Source organism: Phocoena sinus, chromosome 5 (assembly GCF_008692025.1).
Source record: "Phocoena sinus isolate mPhoSin1 chromosome 5, mPhoSin1.pri, whole genome shotgun sequence".
NCBI classification, from domain to species: Eukaryota; Metazoa; Chordata; class Mammalia; order Artiodactyla; family Phocoenidae; genus Phocoena; species Phocoena sinus.
The window spans coordinates 89,528,958-89,552,469 of NC_045767.1; the positions used below are offsets into that span (position 1 = coordinate 89,528,958).

At 38.1% G+C, this 23,512-nt stretch overlaps 1 protein-coding gene across 1 annotated transcript in view; it reads right to left on the reverse strand.

Moving 5' to 3' along the window:
- Positions 1 to 11,691: 11,691 nt before the first annotated feature.
- Positions 11,692 to 23,512, reverse strand: part of GC (GC vitamin D binding protein) — a 41,449-nt gene continuing 29,628 nt past the window's right edge. Inside the window, exons 10-13 of the mRNA XM_032632917.1 lie at positions 23,042 to 23,139; positions 21,405 to 21,537; positions 16,063 to 16,118; positions 11,692 to 11,871 (exon numbers count right to left, since the gene is read on the reverse strand). Of these exons, the coding sequence (XP_032488808.1) occupies positions 16,086 to 16,118; positions 21,405 to 21,537; positions 23,042 to 23,139 (264 nt within the window). The 3' untranslated portion in view covers positions 11,692 to 11,871; positions 16,063 to 16,085. The remainder of the gene's footprint in view (positions 11,872 to 16,062; positions 16,119 to 21,404; positions 21,538 to 23,041; positions 23,140 to 23,512) is intronic.

Consider the following 23,512-nt stretch of genomic DNA (forward strand, 5'->3'; position numbering starts at 1 on the left):
CCTTCCAGGTGAAGATTTAGAATTGCATACATTAAGGTTCACTATTTGTGTTTTGTACATTTTTATGGGTTTTGAAAAATGTATGTCATTTATTCACCACTACAGTATCATACAGAATAGTTTCACCACCCTAAAAATTCCCTGTGTTTCACTTGTTCACTTGATTGATGCATTTTTATTCTTTTCTCTGTGGATTTTGTCATATTTTCTAAATTTTAATGCCTTGCTGGTTTTAGATTTGCAAATATATTCTTTATCTGCGTATGGCTGTGAAATTTACCGTGGTATCCTTTGTTGAACAGAACTCTGTAACATCAACATTTTGCCTATGATTTGTCTTTTTTGAATTTTTATTAGGTAGTTCCTGATTCCATGTTACAAATATATTTACCTACATTTTCTATGTAGGTAATTATGTAGGTATTATGTAGAGAATTATCTTTTACTTTAAAGTCTCTAGTCCATTTGCACGTAGTCTACTTTGCATGTGCTGTTTGATAGGGTTTCAATTCAATTTTTCTACATAATTAAAAAATTCTACACCATCCAAAATAATCCAACCTTTTCACATTGATTTCTGGTGCCATTACTATCGTGTTTTAAGTTGCCATGTACATCTGGATTTCTATTTTATTCTGTTTAACTCTTTGTATGTTATTACACTGTTTATTATTTGTATTATGTCCTAATATCTGGTTATGCACATTCCCACACATTACACTTTCTTTTTTAGGCTTCTTTGTTGTAGACTTTATATTTCTACACCCATTTTCAAATAAAGATTTTGAGTGACTGATAAAAAATTCATCTGGAATTTTAATGGTGATTGCATTTAATTTATAGATAAATTTGGAGAGCATTGATATTTTTATGATAGCAAGTCATTCACTGCAGGAGCATAGACTGTCTTTTCACTTACTCAGGCTATCTTTTATGATTTTATTAGAGTTTTAAACTTTTCTGAGTGCATGAGCAGATTTTAGAAGCTTTCCTCCAGCTTCCTCTGCCCAAGGATGAATCCACTACAATTCAATGCCCCTCTCCACTATGTTGCCAAGTTCAAGATAGCCTTTAGGGGATCCTCCAGCCTTCAGACTCTCCAAGGATTCTCATAATTATTATTATTATTATTATGGTTCTTAGTTCCTCAAATCATGTTCGTTTTCTTTCACAGTTTCCAGACTTGATTCTGGAGAGAAGGCCAGCAGCTGCTTTAAGTCACCATCGTGATAAGCCTGGGTGCAGTTTGTTGTTGTTAAGCCTGTTTGGATGAGGCCGCTGAGTATTGCTTTTGTGTGGGGGGAGAAAGAGAAGAAGTCACTTACTTGGTTCATTTTAGTACCTGCAAAACACAGAGCTGACCTGAAACTGCAGGCCCAGGTGTAAGAGTCCAAATGGAGGTCCACACTGTATATGTCGAAATATTTGAAAATTTGAAATCAAGCTGACAAGCTGTTAAATAAATAAAGTATGTTGTATCCTCCTCACTTGGCAAATATACCTTCATAACAACCTGAAAATCTAGGTTTAAGTTTAAAATCTTTAGATGCCTCCAAACTCTGTACTAGAATTTGGCAGAATGCAGAAAGCCAGCCTCCAGCCCATGGCCTGTCCCTGTTTGCTTCCCAGTTCGAATCTGTCCAGCTCTCTGATGATCTCATTTACACACACGTGCAGACCTTGGCCCACGTGTCTAAACCATGTCCGCATCTTCTGCAAACAGCTGCCTCTTGGCCTGCTGACAGTGTGGTCTGCCTGGAGACCTGTGCAGGTGCTGGAATTCTGCAAGGAATTCTGGCATCCTGGGTCCTAGAGTGAGGTCTGGAAGGAGGAGAAATGGATTATTGGGTGGGCGTATCCCTTTGGCCCCTTGGCTGCCTGGCTCCATGGGGAGGGTCCTGGCTGGACGAAGGCTAGAACAGGACACCTTAAGGTGTGATGCTCAGAGCTGGCGCTTTGTATACCAGGTCTAAGGGAGGTCCTGGTCAAGAACTAGTGTTGCTTTCAGGCTTTGAAAAAAAAAGTAGAATTCCTTTCATTTAAATTCTAAAGAGGCATAGTTGTTGCTTCACACGGTATAGGGTAGAGCTTTCTGTCTGAGGAGTAAAATGAACTGTGTATGTTGAGAAGAAAGACATCTTCCTGCAAATGCCTTTTCTTTCTGTTCCACTTGATAGTGCAGATAAGAATCACAAGTTCCCTCTTTCTCAGCCCAGCTATTAAATGAGAATGGAATGACTTAAAACAAGGCTGGGAAGTATGTGGATGATGGCTGGGGAAACAGGCCACCTTTTAACAAAACCTCACTAAGTGTGGATAGTACAGTTGTTTTGAAGTTGTGTTATGACCAGTTTTAAAAACAAATGATGTGTTTACTTATGGAAAAAAGTGCTCAATTCTGAAAATTCCACATCACTGATGTTCTTAACATTTTATTACATGGGTAAGATGAATCTTTCATTAAGGAGGGGACGGTGAAGAGGGCAAGGTATAGACCTTGTTCCTATATTGTAAAGATTATGCTCTAAACCAGCAGTTGCACAAATCAGCCTCTGATTGGGAGGGGTCAACAGTACCGTATTTCATATAAAGTAGCAGAAAAGGCTCAAATCTCATAGGTACGCAAGTCAGACAGAGTGGAGTTCAAATGACTGGTCATTTATCATCCTTCCTGTGCTCAAATGCTTGTGAAATAGATGAATGGTGACTAGTGATGGCCTCATTGCACTTGGAACACAAACGAAGGCATGGAGATCTTGTGGGTAATGTGCTCTGATAGCCTGAGTTTCTGGGTAGAAGTCTGGTCCTTTGTCTGGTGTTTCCTTTATACAATCCACCAATTTAAGCAGAGGGGTGGAGGCAGGGACTGGTTTCACGGACAGGTGCTCCTGAGAGAGCAGTCTCTTTTTCTTAGTTAAGTATTTAAACCATAGCACACCCTGGCTTCATGGTTGTTTTTCAAAATTAGCTAAGAAATAGAAGAAAGCTCTGGAAGATCTATTTTCAGGAACAGTGATCAATGCTAAATTTTTGGCAATAACGGTGCTGTTTTATTTATTTTTAAATTTTTTAAAATTAATTAATTAATTTATCTTTGGCTGCGTTGGGTCTTCGTTGCTGCATGCGAGCTTTCTCTAGTTGCAACGAGCAGGGTCTACTCTTCGTCGCGGTGCGTGGGCTTCTCATTGTGGTGGCTTCTCTTGTTGTGGAGCTCAAACTCTAGACGCACGGTCTTCAGTAGCTGTGGCATATGGGCTCAGTAGTTGTGACTCGCGGGCTCTAGAGCACAGGCTCAGTAGTTGTGGCACACGGGCTTAGTTGTTCCGCGGCATGTGGGGCCTTCCTCTACCAGGGATCGAACCCGTGTCCCCTGCATTGGCAGGTGGATTCTTAACCACTGCACCACCAAGGAAGTCCCAACGGTGCTATTTAAAAATTTTTAACGTGTCAGAAAAAATTTCCTCAATGTTTGCATTATATAACGATGGAAATGCTTAGAGCAATAGCAATTTAAAAATGCAGCTGTGCTAATGATAAATTATATAATTGACTTTATAGAATTGCCAGCTGATGAGAGTATTGATTTTATTTGAATCAAAATTAATCACAGGTTTCATCATTGCTGTCTTTTGAGTTAATAAACTGATGATCCTTCACAATTTAATTCTCTGCCTTTTATATAGAAACAATCCATTAGAATTAGAGTAGCAGCTGAGTATAATTGTCGATTTAGCTTGAGTATGTTAGGTATCATAACCGGGAACATATGAATGACAGTGAGCTGTATATATGATAGACCGGATGAGAAAAACTTATTAGAGATTAGAACTCATTTTTTTTCCTTCTATGTTAAGTTTCTAGCACTTTTGGCCTTACTCTGGTGTTAAGTTTCTAGCACTTTTGGCCTTACTCTGAGTTTATATTAACTTATTTTCATCTGACTAATTTTATAATATCTAAATTTATTCTATGAATGACTTCTCAGATTATTGATATTGAAATTAATTTATTAAAATATTGATAATTTTGTTTCTGCTCAACAAGTCTACATTTGACTTAGGCTTCTATTTACATTATTTCCCCAACCTTAGGAGTGTTTTGTTCTATTCTGCATGGCCACTGCCAATGACAGATATGTCGATCTTAGAATTTTCCAAATGAGTAAAATTTATCTTAGATTCTTTCACTCTATCTTTTGGTGCCCCTTCTCCTTCTCCAAGGTTTTTCCTAACTCCTTCAGCTATTCCATTCCTAAACAACTCAGCCATATTGGGGGGGGGGGTCCATCTGGATATTCCCTTGGGGAATATATAGATAGACACCCCCCCAACCCCATATGGCTGAGCCAGTTGCTGGTTGTTCATGGCCATGATCTGTTCTTACTGTTCAGTGTCCTGTTCTGATTAGTCAGGACCTATGCCATATCAATTGTTAAATATTTTGAATCTCACCCCCATTAATGGCCTTTGGCCTCATTCCTTTCCTAACAGAATTTGTTTTTAGCAAAGTATCTGTGGTCTCAGTTATTTACACATTTCTATGAATTTGGGTCAGTGTCTTACATTTTCCAGGGCACTGCACTGGAGCATAGCTGAGATGGTTTTGTTTAAGGCAGGGGTAATTTGGAAGAACGGGTAAGACCCCTATGGGGTTTGTTGGCCTCAAAAATGGACAGAGAAGACATGTCCTCATGCTGTGATCTGGTCTCCTGGAGAGTCTACTGTTCTAAAATATTTTCTCCCATCCATGTGTTTCTAAAATTTGAGTTATATATTGAGTCCTTTGGCTTCTAATTTCAGTCAGTATATTTCTTTAAGAAAACAAATGTTTCTGGGAAAGAAAATACTAAATTAAATCAACATAAGGTTTTTAGCCCAACTTGGAGACTGGGTAAACATATCAAATGTACTAATAAAAACACAAATGCATTGAAAATAGTCAAAAATATATAAACATAAGATGTTATTATCACTGTCATTAGGACACTGGAAACCTTGAGGAGAGTTTGAGTAAAAAGGGGAATTAAGTAAAAAGTAAAAAAGAAAGTCCAGAGCTGGATATTGAAGGACTTGGAAGACGTATTCTCTCTCCTCTTTATTTAACCAGGTGGGTTGTCTAGAGCCTTACTGTAGAGGTGACAGCATGACTTATTTCTCTTTTAAGTTTTAATATTTTTTAAATTGAAGTATAGCTGATTTATAATATTGTGTTAATTTCTGCTGTACAGCAAAGTGATTCAGTTATACATATATATGTATAAATGCATATATATGTATGTGTATATATATATATGCATTCTTTTTTATATTCTTTTCCATTATGGTTTATCATAGGATGCTGAATATAGCTCTCTGTGCTATACAGTAGGACCTTGTTGTTTATCCATTATATATAAAAACTTACATTAACCCTAACTTCCCACTCCATTCCTCCCCCAACTCCCTCCCCCTTGGCAACCACCAGTCTGTTCTCTATGTCCATGATTCTGATTCTGTTTCATAGATAGGTTCATTTATGTCATATTTTTAGATTCCACGTATAAGTGATATCATGATCTTTTTCTTTCTCTGTCTGACTTACTTCACTTAGTATGATCATCTCTAGTTCCATCCATGTTGCTGCAAATGGCATCATTTCATTCTTTTTTATGGCTGAGTAGTATTCCATTGTATATATGTACTACATCTTTTTTTTTTAACATCTTTATTGGAGTATAATTGCTTTACATTGTTGTGTTAGTTGCTGCTGTATAACAAAGTGGATCAGCTATATGTATACATATCTCCATATCCCCTCCCTCTTGCGTCTCCCTCCCACCATCTCTATCCCCTAACTCACCCCTCTAGGTGGTCACAAAGCACTGAGCTGATCTCCCTGTGCTATGTGGCTGCTTCCCACTAGCTATCTATTTTACATCTGGTAGTGTATATATGCCCATGCCATGCTCGCACTTCATCCCAGCTTACCCTTCTCCCTCCCCATGTTCTCAAGTCCATTCTCTATGTCTGCGTCTTTATTCCTGTCCTGCCACTAGGTTTTTTAGAACCTTTTTTTTTTTAGTTCCATCTATATGTGTTAGCATACGGTATTTATTTTTCTCTTTCTGACTTACTTCACTCTGTATGACAGACTCTAAATCCATCCACCTCACTACAAATAACTCAATTTCATTCTTTTTATGGTTGAGTAATATTCCATTGTATATATGTGCCACATCTTCTTTATCCATTCATCTGATGATGGACACTTAGGTTGCTTCCATGTCCTGGCTATTGTAAATAGAGCTGCAATGAACATTTTGGTACATGGCTCTTTTTGAATTATGGTTTTCTCAGGGTATATGCTCAGGAGTGGGATTGTTGGGTCGTATGGTAGTTCTATTTGTAGTTTTTTAAGGAACCTCCATACTGTTCTCCATAGTGGCTGTATCAAAAAGGTAATGTATTCTGCAAAACATAGCCTGGCTAGATCTGTTTTCCTTTTGGAGATGGGATAAAGAGAGGTATAAATATAGGGTTTTCCACTTTGTTTTAACCTGATAATTATAGTTGATAGTGAAATACTCAGTATTGCCAGTGTATGCCCAGCTACCAATTTCAATGTCAGTAGAGTATGTATATAGGTTAAGAGTATAGCGTCTGGAGTCAAACAATCTGGATTCCAGTTCTAACACTGTAAATTAGTTGTTGACCTTGGGAGGGTTATTTAACCACTTTGTGCCTCAACTTCTCCATCTGTAAAATGTGGATAATAGTAGTACCTACCTCATGGAGGTCGATGAAACTAACGTGTAGATGGTGGTTTTAAAATGCCTACAAATTATTTGATACTCCATTCATCTCACACACACACACACACACACACAAAGATGCAGGCTATTTCACCTCCCATTGAAACTGGATGGATCTTTGCACTGCCTTTGAATAGAATGTGGTAGAAAGGATGCTGCCTGATTTCTGAGGGTTGATTAGATATGCCGTCATATTTTGGGAAACTCACTCTGGGAATCTTCAGCCACCACTTGCAAAGGCTGAGGCTGCTGTATGGAGACCACTGGCCATCAGCTGCTGTATGCTGAATAGACCACTAGAGAGAGATGCCCAAGGAATCCCGTTATTCCAGACCCCAGCTGTTTGATTCCTTCCAGCTCAGGCCAGCTTATGTGAATAAAAGGTCTTTCAAGACGGTCCCAGCCCCAGCCATTGCCTGACTGTAACTATATGAGAAACTTTGAGTCCAGTCAATCCCCAGATTTTTAACCATATTTAATGATTTAATTATTGTTCTAAGCTGCTCTTTCAGGGTGGCACGTTACAAACAATAGATAAGTGACACAATTACAGAACAGTATGTGCCCTACCTGATTTAAGGAAAGTGCTTAGTAAGTGTTCGTTATTGTTAGATCAGTGTTTGCTGTTAGCTTGTTATCAGTGTGCTCATCTCCCTGAGCCCATTTTATCTGTAAATTAGATGTATTAGGACCTGGATTATCTGCTTCATGTAATGGTGATGAAGATTAGATGAGATAATAAATGTAGGAAAGTCCTTTGAAAAGTAATACAGTATGTAAAAAGTGAAGTATTTTACTATTTTTAACATCTTTTAACCTAATCTTAGAAGGAGTTTAATATTGAGAAGATATACTTTATCACTGCTGCTATCTTTTAAGAGATAAAACGGGTCTTTTTCTTCTCAAAATTTTAAACATTCTAAGGAGCTAAATGAAAAACTTAGGTGGATCATTTAGTGTGCATATGCACGAAGTTGCCAAATTGACACGGTGAAAACCTCTGAGAATAAAAGTTGAAAATTCTGTATGTTGTTAGCTTGCCTCCAATGTTCATGTTGTTCTAAATAGAGCTGTAGCACAAAGTAAGCTTGTTTAAGGTGATTACATACTATCAATTTTATTAATATCTGATTTTAGAATAGATTTCTCCACAGCCATCTGCATTTATACCTGTCATCCACAAGGTGGCAGTAAAGATTCTGATTTGAAATGGCCATGCCCTCCTGAGGCTATTCATGGCGCAACATACGAGGGACAGAACAACGCGACCAAAAATAAATAAATAATTTTTTAAAAAAAAGATCTGTGCTTCTGATAATTGAAGAGTGAGGACACAGACACACGATTCATTGTTAGAAACTTTCTTGCTGGGGTTGAAGCAATATAGGAACCTCCAACCCCTGATCTATGGATGAGTAAGTAGGTCCTATCATTAAATGTAAACCAGAATTTGCGAAAAAAGCTTAAGTTATGAAACTAAGAGTCTTGTGGCGGTGGGTGTGGTGGAAAGAACAATTAGGTACTTTCTTGGACAAATGGGAAAAAGAGTACTTTAGATCCTGGAAGAAATGGACAAGGATGAAATCGCTTCTGGGAAAGGCCATCTTTTGACTTGATTATCTATGACTGGGCTTTCTATAATGAGAGACAAAAATTTCATTCTATACTTGACAAGTTTCAAAATGCAACAGCAGATTGAGATAAGGCAGTGTTAGAAAATTTCCCTTCTCCGGTACAATCAGTCATTTAGCCAACTGGTACTTAACGGGTTGATCTCAGAAGCTTTCCTTTTTCTAAGTGGGGTGAGGTACCACGCTTCTGGAGCAGTGATTTGCAGTCTTGGCTAGCAGCTTCCATCAAGACTGATTAAATCTGAATCTCAGAGAGGGGGGTCCTGGGCACCGTTCTGTTTTGTTTCCCTTCAGATGATCCCTTCTTCAGATGATTCTAATATGCAGCTAGGCTTGAGAATCACTGGTCTATGGATGGGTGGGGATGAGACTTCTGTGGTGGGGAGAGGTACACAAAAGGGAGACCAGAGGCCTAAAAAGACAGCCTTCTGAGCCTTCTTGTTTATTTTTAGCTCTTTATCACTAAATGGAAATAAACAGTTAAGTTGAGTAAATTCTCACTTCATTAGAGCATATTACATACTGACATAAGAGAACAGCTTTTCCCTTATGTTTTAAAATTTAAATCTCCACGAAAAGAAACTTTGTTTTGCAAGAGTTTCCAGTTAGGTATTAATACACTACTCCTGTGTAGACCATTTAAGGAGATGGTTCCCAGGTGATGGTTTAAGAATCACCTGTGGGATGACTTAGGCATCCAGAAAAACACAGGATGTTAGTACTGCAACTTGAAAGACTTTAAACCTTGCAAAGGGCACAAAAATAACAGAAGGCTTGTGTGATGGTTAAATTTCAGGTGTCAACTTGGCTAGGCTATGGTGCCTTTTTGTTTAGTTATACATTAGTCTAGATGTTTCTGTAGGTATTTTGTAGATGTGATTAACTCTCCCACCAGCTGATTCCAAGTAAAAAAGATTATCCTTGATGATGTGCGTGGGCATCAGCCAATCAGGCAAAGGTCTTAAAAGCAAAGACTGAGGTTTCCCAGAGGAGAATTCTATGTCGAGATTGTAACGTGCGTGAGTCTCCAGGCTGTTGGCCTGCCTTACGGACTTTGGACTTCCCAGCTCCACAATTCTGTAAGTCAGTTTTAATAATAAATCAATCTCTCTATCCCCTATTATTTTCTTGGAGGAACTCTGACTGATGGAGTTTGTGGATTACATTCTTAGAAACAAAGTATTGTTTTCTTTGTTTCTCTCATGAGGACCAGTGTTTTTCGAGGAAGGTGATATGTAAGGTATAAAAAATTGAGGACAACTTATATAATAGTCATTAACCGGTAAAGTCAGCTATGGTTGACAGTAGTAGGTGGAAATTCACAAGTGTCTCTTTAATGTTGGGAAGCACTTAGGAAATAAGCATAAATTCTGGCAATATCTTCTCAAAAAATCTCTGTTTCCTACCAAACGGAAGAAATGCAGGCATAATTATGGGTATAAAGTCTAAAATTAAGATTCTTGTACTAAAATGATGGAATATTTGGGTCAGTGATTCTCAATATTAAAAAATGGTGAAAGGGGAGGGAGGGAGACGCAAGAGGGAAGACATGGGAACATTTGTATATGTATAGCTGATTCACTTTGTTATAAAGCAGAAACTAACACACCATTGTAAAGCAATTATACCCCAATAAAGATGTTTAAAAAAAAAAAAATGGTGAAAGGTGTTCAGAGTTTGCTGGAAAATATATCCAGGGGAACCATGACAACACTACTTCAACCAATCATGTAATATTTATTGAATACTTAGTGATAAAAAAAATACACCCAGTTCTGCCTAGCCAAGTGTAAAAATACTTGACCAAAATGGACCAGTTTGTAAGCAGTTCATGAATAATTTGTAAATGTGACCTTTCAGATAAGAGCAGAGCAGAAGTTATCAAAATTAATTTCACAGAGCCATAATTCTGGGCCATATTGAAATGAAATGAGCTCACTGGTTAAATGTAGACAGTAATAAGTTGTATACCGTAAGTTGTAACTCTTCAAGGAACATACACTACATTGTGATTCCAAAACTAATTTGATCAGTGAGCACATTCTTCAAGTATGCCTATGAGTCTTGACTGGTGTGCTAGAAATGAAAGCTAAGTCTTTGTTTTTTTACTAACTCTGCTACCTTGGGCCCTTCACCCACCTTTATGGAGCCTCGTTCCCCGTATCTTTTATCAATGCTGTTTACTTCTCAGAGTTGGTTTTGAAGCTTCAGCAAGTTAATTTTAGAAATAAAAAATAGACTTTAAAAGGTCTAAAATGCTGCCTACAAGTGAAATGGGTAGGTTGTTGCTTTTTAACTTCATGGAATCACCTAAAGAACTTCCTGGTTTGAGGTTAATTTTCCCTCTTGGAATCTTCGTGGGAGGGTAGAACTGCACATTCTGCAGAAGCTGCAAGGAGCAGGCATTGGCTTTCCCAGTTCTTGGCAGCTGAAGTCTTGAGCACCTGATCTTGGTTTAGTTAATGAAATGCAACCTGCTGGGGCTTAGAATCTTGGGAAGGGACCAGGGATGATTTTGGTTAATATGACTCCAGTTATATTTGCTATAAAACATGCTTCGTCTCTACCATAAAACTCTACATCTACCACGAGGTGAATTTCAATTCCTTGAAGCAGTTAACTATAAATATAGAAGGCTTTCCTTGGCTTGTATTGGTTTCAGAGGAGCATTTATTCTGAAAACATAATCTTTCTTTCAAAGCAAAATCTGTTGAGTTAGAACACCTTCAGTTTCCATGGGCAAATCAAGCACATAGAAATAATATCTTATAGTGTATATACGGTAAATCGAGTTCAGCTGAAATCATTGTATTTAGAACTTTGACCCAATAAATTGCTCTGAGGACTCGTCTTCAGCAACAGTAAACTTGTTCAGGCTCCAAAGATTTTCTTTTTGCCAGGCAGATACTACCTAATTAATGGCGTACAACTTGCAGCTGGGAGCAAGAAGGTATCCCCAGGGAGGCTGCTGTTTCTTTAATTAAAAACAAAATTTTTCTTTGAGAAGTGAGCTATTCTGGGCTATTTCTGGTAGAAGGCTGTTAACTTTTTCTTAATGGTACGTATTAAGCCTGAGAAGCGATCAAGGCATGGAGCTCAGTGTGCTGGGAAATGTAAAGTGGATGCTTATGCTGTGAATCTTTTAGGACACAGCAAATCTAGAAAAAAGCAGGGCCTTGTGAGGCTGAGGCTGCCTCCTGTAGTGTCTTGGTGAAGGTCCCAGGAATAGTGCTGGAGATCAACATGGCAGCATCACGCTCGTAGCATTTATGGTTTGCATTGTAGTTCCATTTATTTTGTTAACAGATCATCGTACTTAACACTAACAATAGTACGAGGCTATTGCAGCTGATAACAAGCAGGGAGTATCTTTGTTGTCTCCCTAGGAGCTCTGGTTTTGCTTAGGTTAGGCCGTCAGATGTCATTCCCAGAGTGGTTCCAGCTCTAGGTCTGTGGGGATAATGGAAATAAATGTTAGAAAACCGGAGCTAATGGGCGACAATCATCCTGCAGTTCAACAGATGCATATAAGGTCAGGTTATTGTGCATAAAGATAAACCTGTCTAGCGTGACCCGTGTATCCACTACAGCCCACCTGATGGGTCCAGGGTCAATGTAAGAAATTCCCAAGGCCTGAATATAAAGCCATCACTGTTATGCTCAGGTACATCATACAGTTTTGTTTTTTCTTTGAACTAATGGTGTATGTAAGTTTCTGATGTGTGAGTATGAATAATCACTGCCAGAGCGAAAAAAAGCAACCAGTGCACGTGAGGCCCCCTCAGTCATGGGACTGAGATAATAGTTCAGTTGTTATTTTAGTACCTCACTGAGTGTGAGGTTTTAATCAAATCACCTTCTACTTTGTAATGAAGCAAATGTGTCTCCCCCTTGTTTATTTTCTTTTCCAAGACACTACAGCAGAGTTGTATCATAATTGTGTTTGCACAGTACAAGAAATTCCATCTTTCACTGACCTCAATGAGTTTATGCCTTGGAGTGAGGATGAGAAAGGAGACACCTCCATGCTTCCCCCATATGTTTCTCTTGTGGTGTCAGCACCTAGTTGAGCTGGGTGTGATTCTAGTAGTATTTTCCCTCTGACTCGATTCTGCGGCTTGAGCTAACTCCTTTATCTGTTGGCAACCCAAGGAACACTAATCGTTTCCAAAGCTGAAGGCAAAAGATAACTGGCTTTGTGGGGTTTATTAAAAGACAGTAATTCCTTCTCCAATGGGGCATGCAAATGTGGTCACAATCAACTTGGGGGTTAGAAGAAATTGATCAGGGGGCCCAATAACTGTCAAGAGGACAAGTCGTTTTATAAAAAGACTTTAGTTAAGAATGAAATAGCATCAAGCTGTTGAGTGGAAGACATGAATTGTGGGTGTACCTAAGGATGGGAACACCCAAAGACAAAGGCTTCAGCTTCTACAAGCTGTTCAGACCTCTAGAGTGGGGTGGGCTTTCAGTGAAAAACACATAGCCAGCCAAAGTTAGTTTAATGGATTTAGGAACTGCTTCATGCTAAATAATGTGCCACTTCTGTCATCAAGAGCAGAATTGTTAGAGTAAGAAAAACCATAGAAGAACTTGGATATATTATACAGCAATTTAAGATATGAAGAAAAGGCTGGTCTATGGGGAGAGGGGGGAGGGAAGACAAGTGCTCACTACTTAGTTTGGAATCAAAGTCAAGTGCTGGATCCAGAGCAGCTCACAACTGCTCATAATTAAATGAATCCAGGATTGTCCTACAGAGCTCCAGAATTCTACCTGGAACCCAAGAATCATAATCTGCTGGCTGTGTTCTAGAAACCTAATAGAACTTTTAGGTTATGGCATCATTATTTCTAGACATCAAGTGCCCCAGTCTCACAACCTTGTGAACAAGGTATAATTTGCTCTTTCAAAGCCACATAACCGCTCCAAATAGAACAACCCTTTATAATTGCAGGTTGTGGTTATAATAAACAGGCAGCGGGTAAGATAGAGCTTGAAACCTATGGAAGGAATATGTGAGTGATTTTTAGGGCTTCCTTCTAGCTCATCAAAATGTGTTTGGGTGGCCAAAAATTGGGTGATGCAGAAATTGAAGGGCTAATTAAAGGCCATAGAAAAATAGCTCATCAAAATGTGTTTGGGTGGCCAAACAATTGGGTGATGCAGAAATTGAAGGGCTAATTAAAGGCCATAGAAAAATATTGACTAATGCGAGAGAAATGATAAAATATTTATAGAAGATAATGACTAGAACCAGAAGAATCAGTATATTAGAACCCTTCATTAATCTGTCACTGAAAAAAACAGTTTACCTGTTGATTTAGCCAGCATTCAATATTTCAGAAAGTTGTTAGGTTAAAAAAAAAACTCTACCAAATTAGTGTTACCTCTCCTTAAGATACCCTCTTTTTCAATTTGTGCTCCCAGGGACTGAAAGAATATGAATATACATGAGACACCAAAAAATGCACTGAGTTCCTAGAGAATAACATAATCCGGTGAAAACAAATTCAAAGGAGAAGTTATATGGCTTTCCAAACAACCCGAATTCTTATTAAGCCTAGGGATACCTCAAAGGGTGGGAGGTGAGGTAACTTGTGTATTGGGATTTTAACTCTATATAGATTATATGTGGATTGAGATGAAGGGAAACTGAATTAATTTAAATGAGGGAAAACGATTAGTTTAGCAGCAACAGAGACCAGATACTATTTTTAACTCTAGAATAGTTATACTCAAAGTAACTTCGCTTTTAATTTTTTAATTGAGGGATAAGTGACATATTAGTTTCAGGTGTGCCCTTTAGCCTTTTTCTCCAGAAATAGTTCAGTGAACTTACTTTCCCTTTAAGACACAATGTTCATGTGCAAAAGCACAAGAATATACAGGCAGGGAAACTTGTTTTAGTTTAGACTCATACTGCAGACAAAGAATGTTGCCTGCTGTCAGACGCTGCAGCTGTCCTGACAGTGTGCCCTGAGGGGAATTCAGGATGGAGAAAAACAGAAAACTTTCTGTGCTCTGGATTCTGGCCCTACGCATATCTAAAGCAATAATTTCAATGACCCCAGATTCTTGCACCTTCCCATATAATAGAAAAGAACTAAAATCACTAACTTGAGATGTCTGTTCTTTGCGATTAGCAATCCTCTTTGATGTTCAACTTCATGCTTGTTTTTTCAGCAAAAAAACACCTATATATCCTGGCCCCTCCCTTACCTCCTCAGAGCTATCTGAGAGGCTGTCTCCTGGGCTATAGTCCTCAGTAAGGTCCCCAAATAAAACATAACTCACAACTTTCAGGTTGTATGTTTTTCTTTAGTCAACAGTTGTATCAGTAGTAGAAGCGGCAGCAGTAACAACTTCGCTATTATTACTGCTACTATTTTCTAGGAATTTTATATGCATAATCATTTCACTTAATCATTACAAGAACGTGAGAAGTAGATATTACAATTTTCTTCTTACAGAAAAGGGAACTGAGCTCTAGGCAGTATAATTTAAGTTTATAAAGATAGACGGAGAGGGGATTCTAATCCAGATTGGGTGATTCCAGAAATGAGTTTCCTTGATCATCTCCATTGCAGTGCCTCTCAGAATGTTAATTTTCTTTTGCTGTTTCTAATGATTCATATTGTTGATAGTTGGAAGCTTGAATTTCATTAGTCAAAGGCTTTTGCTTTCATATCCGTTTTAGGAAAAGATACCAGTAAATCGGCAGTTAAAATTTTACATCATTGAAAAGCCTGTTTAAGATCTGAGATGATAAGCCAAAACCACTTTTTTAAATCATTTTTTTAAATTTCAGAAGCAATATCTTTCTTTTTTTTTTTTTTTTTTTTTTTTGCGGTACGCGGGCCTCTCACTGCTATGGCCTCTCCCGTTGCGGAGCACAGGCTCCGGACGCGCAGGCTCAGCGGCCGTGGCTCACGGGCCCAGCCACTCTGTGGCATGTGGGATCTTCCCGGACCGGGGCACGAACCCGTGTCCTCTGCATCGGCAGGCGGTCTCTCAACCACTGCGCCACCAGGGAAGCCCAGAAACAATATCTTTAAAATGAATACAATTGAATCTAGAGAGAAAATATTTTTGTAGAAATGTGCACAGTTGAGATCACCTTCAGTTTAAAGTATGGAGTTCTATCGAAATTATTTTATACTTTTAATATCTTTATCAGGCATTTCTTAATGGGTGAAAACGTAATATCTGAAAGAAGCAAGTGGTACTATTTCCAGTGTTGCTTTAATTTGAGGAATGCCGCTTGCCTTCTGAGAATCCTGCCATGTTATCTTTAAGACTTGATGATCTCCGTCTTTGAACTCAGTTTTTTCTATTGAATGCATTAAAATCCCTGAAATGATCTCTATACTGTCATTATCTCAGATGTGAGGTTAAGATGGATATAGTACCAGGCTGGGGATCTGAATTCTAGCCCTAAATTTGTCAGAAGTTGGTCGTATATACTTGCGTAAGCTCCTTGACTTTTCCATATGCTTAATATTCTCATCTCATAAAATAGTCTCATAAAATGACTTTAAATCATTGTTAGAATAATTTGGACAAATAGTCTCCTTCCCATTATGATTTTAAAGATACATTGTACAAAGCTGGGTTCTTTGCTGCCTTTTAAAACTGTACTTACCAAAGACAGTACACATGCATCAGGACTGTAGGGTATTCATTTCAGCATCAATCTGAAATGAAAACAATTATTTAAATCATGGAGTGTTTTGTTTGTAGACTAGTAGGTCATTTCAAAAGGTATAATAAGGGCTTCCCTGGTGGCGCAGTGGTTGAGAGTCCGCCTGCCGATGCAGGGGACACGGGTTCGTGCCCCGGTCCGTGGAAGATCCCACATACCGCAGAGCGGCTGGGCCTGTGAGCCATGGCCGCTGAGCCTGCGCGTCTGGAGCCTGTGCTCCGCAACGGGAGAGGCCACAACAGTGAGAGGCCCGCGTACCGAAATAAACAAAAACAAAAACAAAAAAACAAACAAAAGGTATAATAAATTTTTTTGAACCTTGTTTAGAGGAAAGGATTCTTGTCAAAATGCAGTTTTATATTGAACTTTTAATTGACCATCCTTCACATCCTTATTTAGTTTTACAGTGTCCCTGCTCTTGAAGAGTTTACAGTATTCCAGGAAAAAAGACAAGGAACAAATGACAATAGTTAATAGGTGCTAATTATTGGGTGTGCACTGAATGTTAAAGCATAACAGCTTGGGTGCCAGGGAAGGATTCCCAGAGGAGGTGGTGTCTAAATTGAATCCAGAATCTTGATGAAAGATTGAGCCACGTTATAGGGTGCGAATAGGGCAATCTAGGATGAGTCATTAGGTGCAAAACCTTGAGGTAAGAGCAACTTTAATGTACTTGAAAAATTGCAAGCAGTTCAGGAGAACCAACACAAGAGGAGCAAGAAGTAATGATCAGTTTGGAGAGGAAACCAAGGGTCCAAATTCTTCGATTAAAAAAGAAAATTGAACCTCAATTTAGAAGCAACAGAGAGCAATTAGAATGTATTAACCATTTTGTGCTTTGCAAAGGTTATTTTGACCTCAGTATAGAGATGGAATTGGGTGTGAGGCACTGGAAGAAGACTGGAGATGGGAGACCAAGGGTGTAATCCCAGCAAAAGATTGCCGAAGAGTACTGATAATGTAGAAGAAGGTATCTACTGAGAGATATTGAAGAGTTAGAATTGATAGGATTTGGAATTTAGTTGAATGTATATAGAAGTCAAGGATTCCATTTTAGACAATGTGAATGGCGATAATATTTATACATTTAGGAAATAAGAGGGGGTTTTAGGGGAAAGACTTTGGGCATGTTGAGTTTGAATTTCTTGTGGGACAAGAGAGCCCCCATGGACAGTTGGATAAAAATGTTGGTGCTGAGGGGGGAGATTCTGGCTAGAGGTAGAGATTTGAAGTTTGGAGGCGTGTTCATGGATGGGAACACTCAGGGAAAATGTCATATCATGAAAAGTGAAGAAGATCAAGGAAAAACTCTGGAAAACATGGAAACTTAAGGGATAGGTAGAGAGGAAGACAATACTAAAGAGAGTAAGAAGGGAAGAGTCAGAAGGAAAAAGGTAGAATATGGTAATGCAGATGACAATTGTTTCAAGAAGAAAAATAATTGTGGGTATCAAGTGTTTTGCAGAGAAGGCTGGTAAGATAAGGACTGAAAAATGTTTATTAGATTTAGCAAGAAGATTTCAGTGTGACTTTGCCATCAGTGGTATGGTAGCATCAGAAGCTGTACTGCAAAGGGTAGAGGAATTAATAAGAGGTGTAAGGAATGAGAGTATATACTGTTCTTTCAAGAATCTTGGCTGTAAGAGAAGGAGAAAAAAAAGCTAGGGAGTAGTGTCTAAAGTATCTTAGTTTTTTAAGATCAGGAGATAAGTAACTTTAAATTAGAATCATTAAAAAGGTATTGTTGAAACAAAAGAGTGTAACTAATGAAAGAAGATTCCAAGGAAGTGGGATGAATGGAATTCAGAGTGATACTACTGACCTGGTATCATTTTTTCTATTTTAACAATAATTTTGGATTTTCAGTCAGTAATTAATAGTCTTCCGGTATCAGTAATTTGCCTTTGTCATTATTAGCTAAATTCCAGCTGAATTCTGACAATGACATGGAGTGACAGTAACAGACTCATGAAATAAACTTATGATTTCCCTTATATAATCTCTATATCTCACTCATCCGATGTGTAAAGGGGAATTATAATGTTACCTAACATTTAGAATTGTTTTAGATCATTCTATAAATACACGTAAAGCTATTAATATTCTGCTTAACAAATAGAAATGGTTTAATAATTGCTAGCTATGACACTGAGGATTATAAAATCTACTTATACTGAGAGATGTAACAATTTTTCCTGAAGTATGGGAGAGAAGAAAAGGGGAGAGCAGGAGGCGAAGGGGATGAGAGAGGAAGAGTCAGTCTCCTCTTTGCCCAGCTTCTCTTGGCTATTTGCATTTGACTGTCTTTGAAATTTTAATGATCAACTCCAGCACATAACAGTGGCTTTCTGAAAACTTTGGGAAATCTGTTGGGACATCTTAGGGATAGCATAGTAATGAGTTTTCAGAAGAATGAACAGGGATGCCTTGCCTGAATGATGGAGAGAAATAAAAATCAAGTCTAATTTTGCAGCGGTAAGTTTTTCTACAGTCAGTGGGCCTCTACGGAATATAAAAATGGACCAGTTCTGAGTGCCGTGGTAGAGCCGAAAGAAAGTTACACTGATGGTTCTGTTTCCTGTTCATTTCAAGATCAGGGTGAGGGTAGGTAGGGGTAGATGACCACGTAATGAAACACTGATTTAGTATGGTTCAGAGGCCCCTTCTGCCACTCTTCTATCAACTGTGCCAAGTATATTTAGAATGGCAGACAGAAATGGATCCCTGGATATAAATGACTTGGAGTGAATGTAGTAGATGGGCCCTACTTATAAGGAAAAGAAACTGTCAAGCATTTGGATGAGGAGATTAAATGATAAACTTAATGAGAAGTTATAATCCAAATTATAGGGTAAATGGGACAAATATTAACACTAAGCATTGAGAATTAAAGTGAATGCTGTTCTAGCAGATTGAAGTCAGAAAGCAGAGGTGAGCACACCTACCTCACAATGAGATTAACGTAGAAAGACAATCAAAAAGGCTAACAAACACCAGCCCAAAACGTCCTAGGGCTCTAAATAATCAAATGTTCATGAGTATCTCAACTCCATTCCTCTCACTGTTCTTTAGCTATTACGGAAAGTCTGGCTACTCAGCAGCAGCACTGCTATAAATTTACTGGTTATAAAGCAAGAAAATAGAACACTACCAAACTGCCTTCTCATCATGGTTGTTGAAAATAAAGTTTTAAAACGGCAATGTGTTATAATGAAAAATATAGTGAAAAGCAGATTAAAGAAATGAAAAGCAAGAAGCTTGAAGGAAGCATGTGCTTCGTGCATAAAGCTCAGTTTGTCTCGTATGAGGTCAAAAAATTTGTAGCTGGATGAACAGATGATGGGACTAGAGATGGGTTACAAAAGTGGTATTTTGACAGAATATAAGAAAAGGATTTAGGCTTTTTTTTCTTGATGACTGCATGAGGCCGTCAGAGCAAATTCTGCTGATAGAAAACACCTTTTAGGTAAGGTGACTTTTTTTTTCCCCCTTCTGGAAAAGGCAGCCTAAGCAGCTACTTATATTACCCAAAGCCAGTTGGTAGTCCAGGAAGGAACTGTTCTATTTACTTGCCTTATGCTAAGTGTTTTAATGCCGATAATGACCAAAATATCCTAATACTCCAAGTCTTTCAGTTTTTGTTTAGAATCTTACTTGTTTTGAATTTTAATGAAAGGTGAACATGATATATTTCTCAGCAGAAATTAAAGAACAGGCTTTTATTCTATTGTACCCTTTTCATCTGGAATTCTGACTTTACAAATTACAAACAAGGTTGGCAAATAGGTCTGGGATTGGAGTGTGTACATGGAAATTGGAGGAGAAATCAGAATCTTCAAGGGTATAGAGAAGAAAGACAAACAATGTGATGTAGCTTGATTTGTTAATTTAAGGCTTTGTTTGGTAGTATACGGTGAAAAGCAAAACTTCCCTAAAACGTTAAGAGAATTGGGTACGTATAACCCCAAACTTAAAAGAACAAAAACAAAGGCACAAACAGCTTTTCACAGTCTGACTTTCCAAAAACCACTTCAAATATAAAAGAACCTCTACTGAGAAGAGAGAAAGACATTTTCTAGTTGGTAGAGAAAGCCACACTAGACTCAGTAGAAATTATGAGGAGAATATCATGGTTTAGTTTATAGAAAAATGTTTTCATAAATGAAGCCACTGGGCAGTGAAAATAGTCTACCTCTAAGAGAAAATAAATTGACTATATTTAAATGGAAGCTGAATGACCTGTGGAAGGGATTAACTGAGTAAAAAAGTACACTAAATGAGCTTTAAGGTTTTCTTCTGACACACAAACTTTTGTGATTTTTATTAAGTTTTAGGATATTATCAAATGTGCTCTGATAGAATAGTAATAGAAATAGAATAGAAAAATAATAGAATAATAAAATGAAACCAGCCTTTGTTGCTTTCATGGTTTAGATGAACAAAAATTCATGTAAGTTCTTGAAAAAATTCTTTAACTTATAGAAAGGGACTTCTGATTGGCATTAAATCACTGGCCTAAGTAGTATTAACTTTTTTTTTTTTTTTTTTTTTTTTTTTTTTTTGGCGGTACGCGGGCCTCTCGCTGTTGTGGCCTCTCCCGTTGCGGAGCACAGGCTCCGGACGCGCATGCCCAGCGGCCATGGCTCATGGGCCCAGCCTCTCCGCGGCATGTGGGATCTTCCCGGACCGGGGCACGAACCTGTGTCCCCTGCGTCGGCAGGCGGACTGGCAACCACTGCGCCACCAGGGAAGCCCCATAGTATTAACTTTTACACTATAGTTAAATTACTTTTATGTAAAAGCAAAAATGATGGGTCCAAAATGGATCATAAATGTTTCCTTCCCAATAGACAACAAAACCAACAATAGTTAAATCCGGCCAAAAGGGATACAACTTAATATCATGAACTTTAGAAAGAGGTGAGCAAAGGAAGATACTATTTTGGTATGGCATAGAGTTGTTCTTAACCCTGCCTCTATACTGCAGAAATAGAATTGGTGAGACATCAAAATTCTTGGAATTGTCACTAATACCTCCAAATTAGCTGTAAAGTGAAATGGAGTGCTCTCTTTATCTTTTTTGACTATTCTAATATAGCACTCTGAAATGACTGCTGGAGAATAATGGGTCAAATGGAGGATGTAAACAAATGGATTACTGCATCTGAAAAGGCCAACAAAACATTTCTCCATCAGGCAATCAATAACAGATGAGTAAATCTTACTATATAAGCTCTTAATACTATGCAGTATTAAGTAGAGGGTTAAATTTTCTTACCTCTGAATTGCAGTAGAGAGGAGGTGAGTTTATAGAACAACACTTGGAGGCAAAGTCTGAGCGCTTGTCAACCAGCTCTTCGAGTTCTGTCTCTGTGGCATCAGGCAGTTTTCCTCTTAGCCTCTCTGCCAGTCTGAAAGGCCAATTTTATGTAGAGTTTTACTAGATGTGTTTTATAAACACATCTAGTGCAAAATGATAGCCACTTCAGATCTTTAGCAACAAAAAAGGAAAATATAGTTGCCCTTCTTAAGAAAACTTAATATCTGTGGAATGATTTTTAGTGCCTCAATTTGAGATTAGAAAGTGAAACCTGTCTCTTTAGATCATGAAAGTAAACATACAAACTGTTGCTGAATTTGAATTCCCGCCTTTCCCCTTTCATTCGCTCAGTTGCATCAATCAGCATGGATGACTTCCTCCTCTATCCTCCCTGACCTTTCATCTTCTCTCAAGTTCTAGATTTCAAACTCCTCAAAGAATACTTCCCTTAGAGGACTTTGTCACCTTCATGTATTCTCCCTCATTTTATGTAATTTTCCCTTCAGTTTGCCTACTTCTCAACTAGCTATACTAGAAAACACAAAAAAGTTTAGAAACTTTGGCTCTTGTTTTTAGCTCTACTGTTAACTAACTCTATCTCCCTTTCAAGACGGTGCTGGGATCTGAATTCTCTTGATTCTCTCCCAGTTTGATTGGTCTATGATCTTGGTAACTCTCTACCCTCATAATGGTTTATGACTCAGCCTGGTTTACGACTTTCTCCAAGAAATACTTGCCAGCCCACTCAGTAGTGGGATTGGGAAGTAGTAGAGACCCAAGTTTATCTGGAGTTGGGATTAGTAAAATGGATACAGGGAAAGGACAAGAGGGTGAGGGTGACTAGCCTGCTTATAAAAGCGTAATTAAAAAGAGTTGGTTCCAGCTGGGAGGGAAAGCAAGTCAGACCAGAAGGAACTCTGGTAGGATAGGGAGAAAAAGGGCATGTATGGGATTGTAAATACCTAGACTCAATCGTTTCCATCTTCTCTACTTTCAAAACTCAAAATGTCAATTTTACTGCATTAACATTTTTAATGTATTGAGATTATATAAATTATCACTCAGTTGCCCCGTGTAATCCTGGAGTTCAAAACTGTTGGCAGAGAACTTAATCTTACATTATCTGTAACACTCTATAACGCCTCCATAATCTATTAATTATGTAATTTCCTGTTAACTGGGAAATAACCATTTTGAACTTAAGGATTTCACAGCTTTTTTTTCTTTTAGAGCTTTGTTAAGGTAGACTTCATGGGGGTCACTGAAGAAGGTGTCATCCTTTTGGGATTCTTTATAAAGGTCTTTTTGTTGGGTTGTATTTGTGCTTGCTTGATCTGTTTTTCAGAATGATTTGAAATGAATCTAAGAAATTAATCAAGTTGAGAATGATATGATCTTCTCAACAGAGATTTTCCAGGAAGCCAGTAAAACTTTTTATTATTATGGCCTATTATTTTAGTGTTAACACTTATTTATAAAGAAATGCCTTCCTTTTTGACTTAGCACATCTAAAGTCTTCAACTCTTCTTCAAATAGCAGTACTGGGCTACTATTATTGATAAATTTGGAGGAATCAGCCAGAACAAGTCCCTTACTTTTTCTTGTACTCAGTAAATGTGTTTTCTGAATAATCGGCACACAGTTCTTGTCCCTTTTCAATGAAAGAAGATAGTTCTCTCGTCAATTGAGGACCCTGTAAGAAAACAGTTATTTGTCTTGAAACACTGTCCAGGGAGATGTTAAATCAGAACTCCATGCAATGTATCAAGATGAGTGTTTATTATCTATTATCAGATATTGGCTAACATTTTCTATGTAAGACCAGATTGTAAATATTTTAAGCTTTGTAAGTCCTATACAGTCTCTGCTGTACCTACTCAACTACCACCATGGCAAAACAGCCATAAACAATAAGTAGAGCTATATGTCAATGAAACTTTATGAACACTGATGTTGGAGTCTTATATAATTTTCATGTATAATATTATTATTTTTAGGGCATTTAAAAATGTAAGACCATTCTTAGATCACAGACACCAGGCCAGATTTGCCCTATTAGCTGCAGT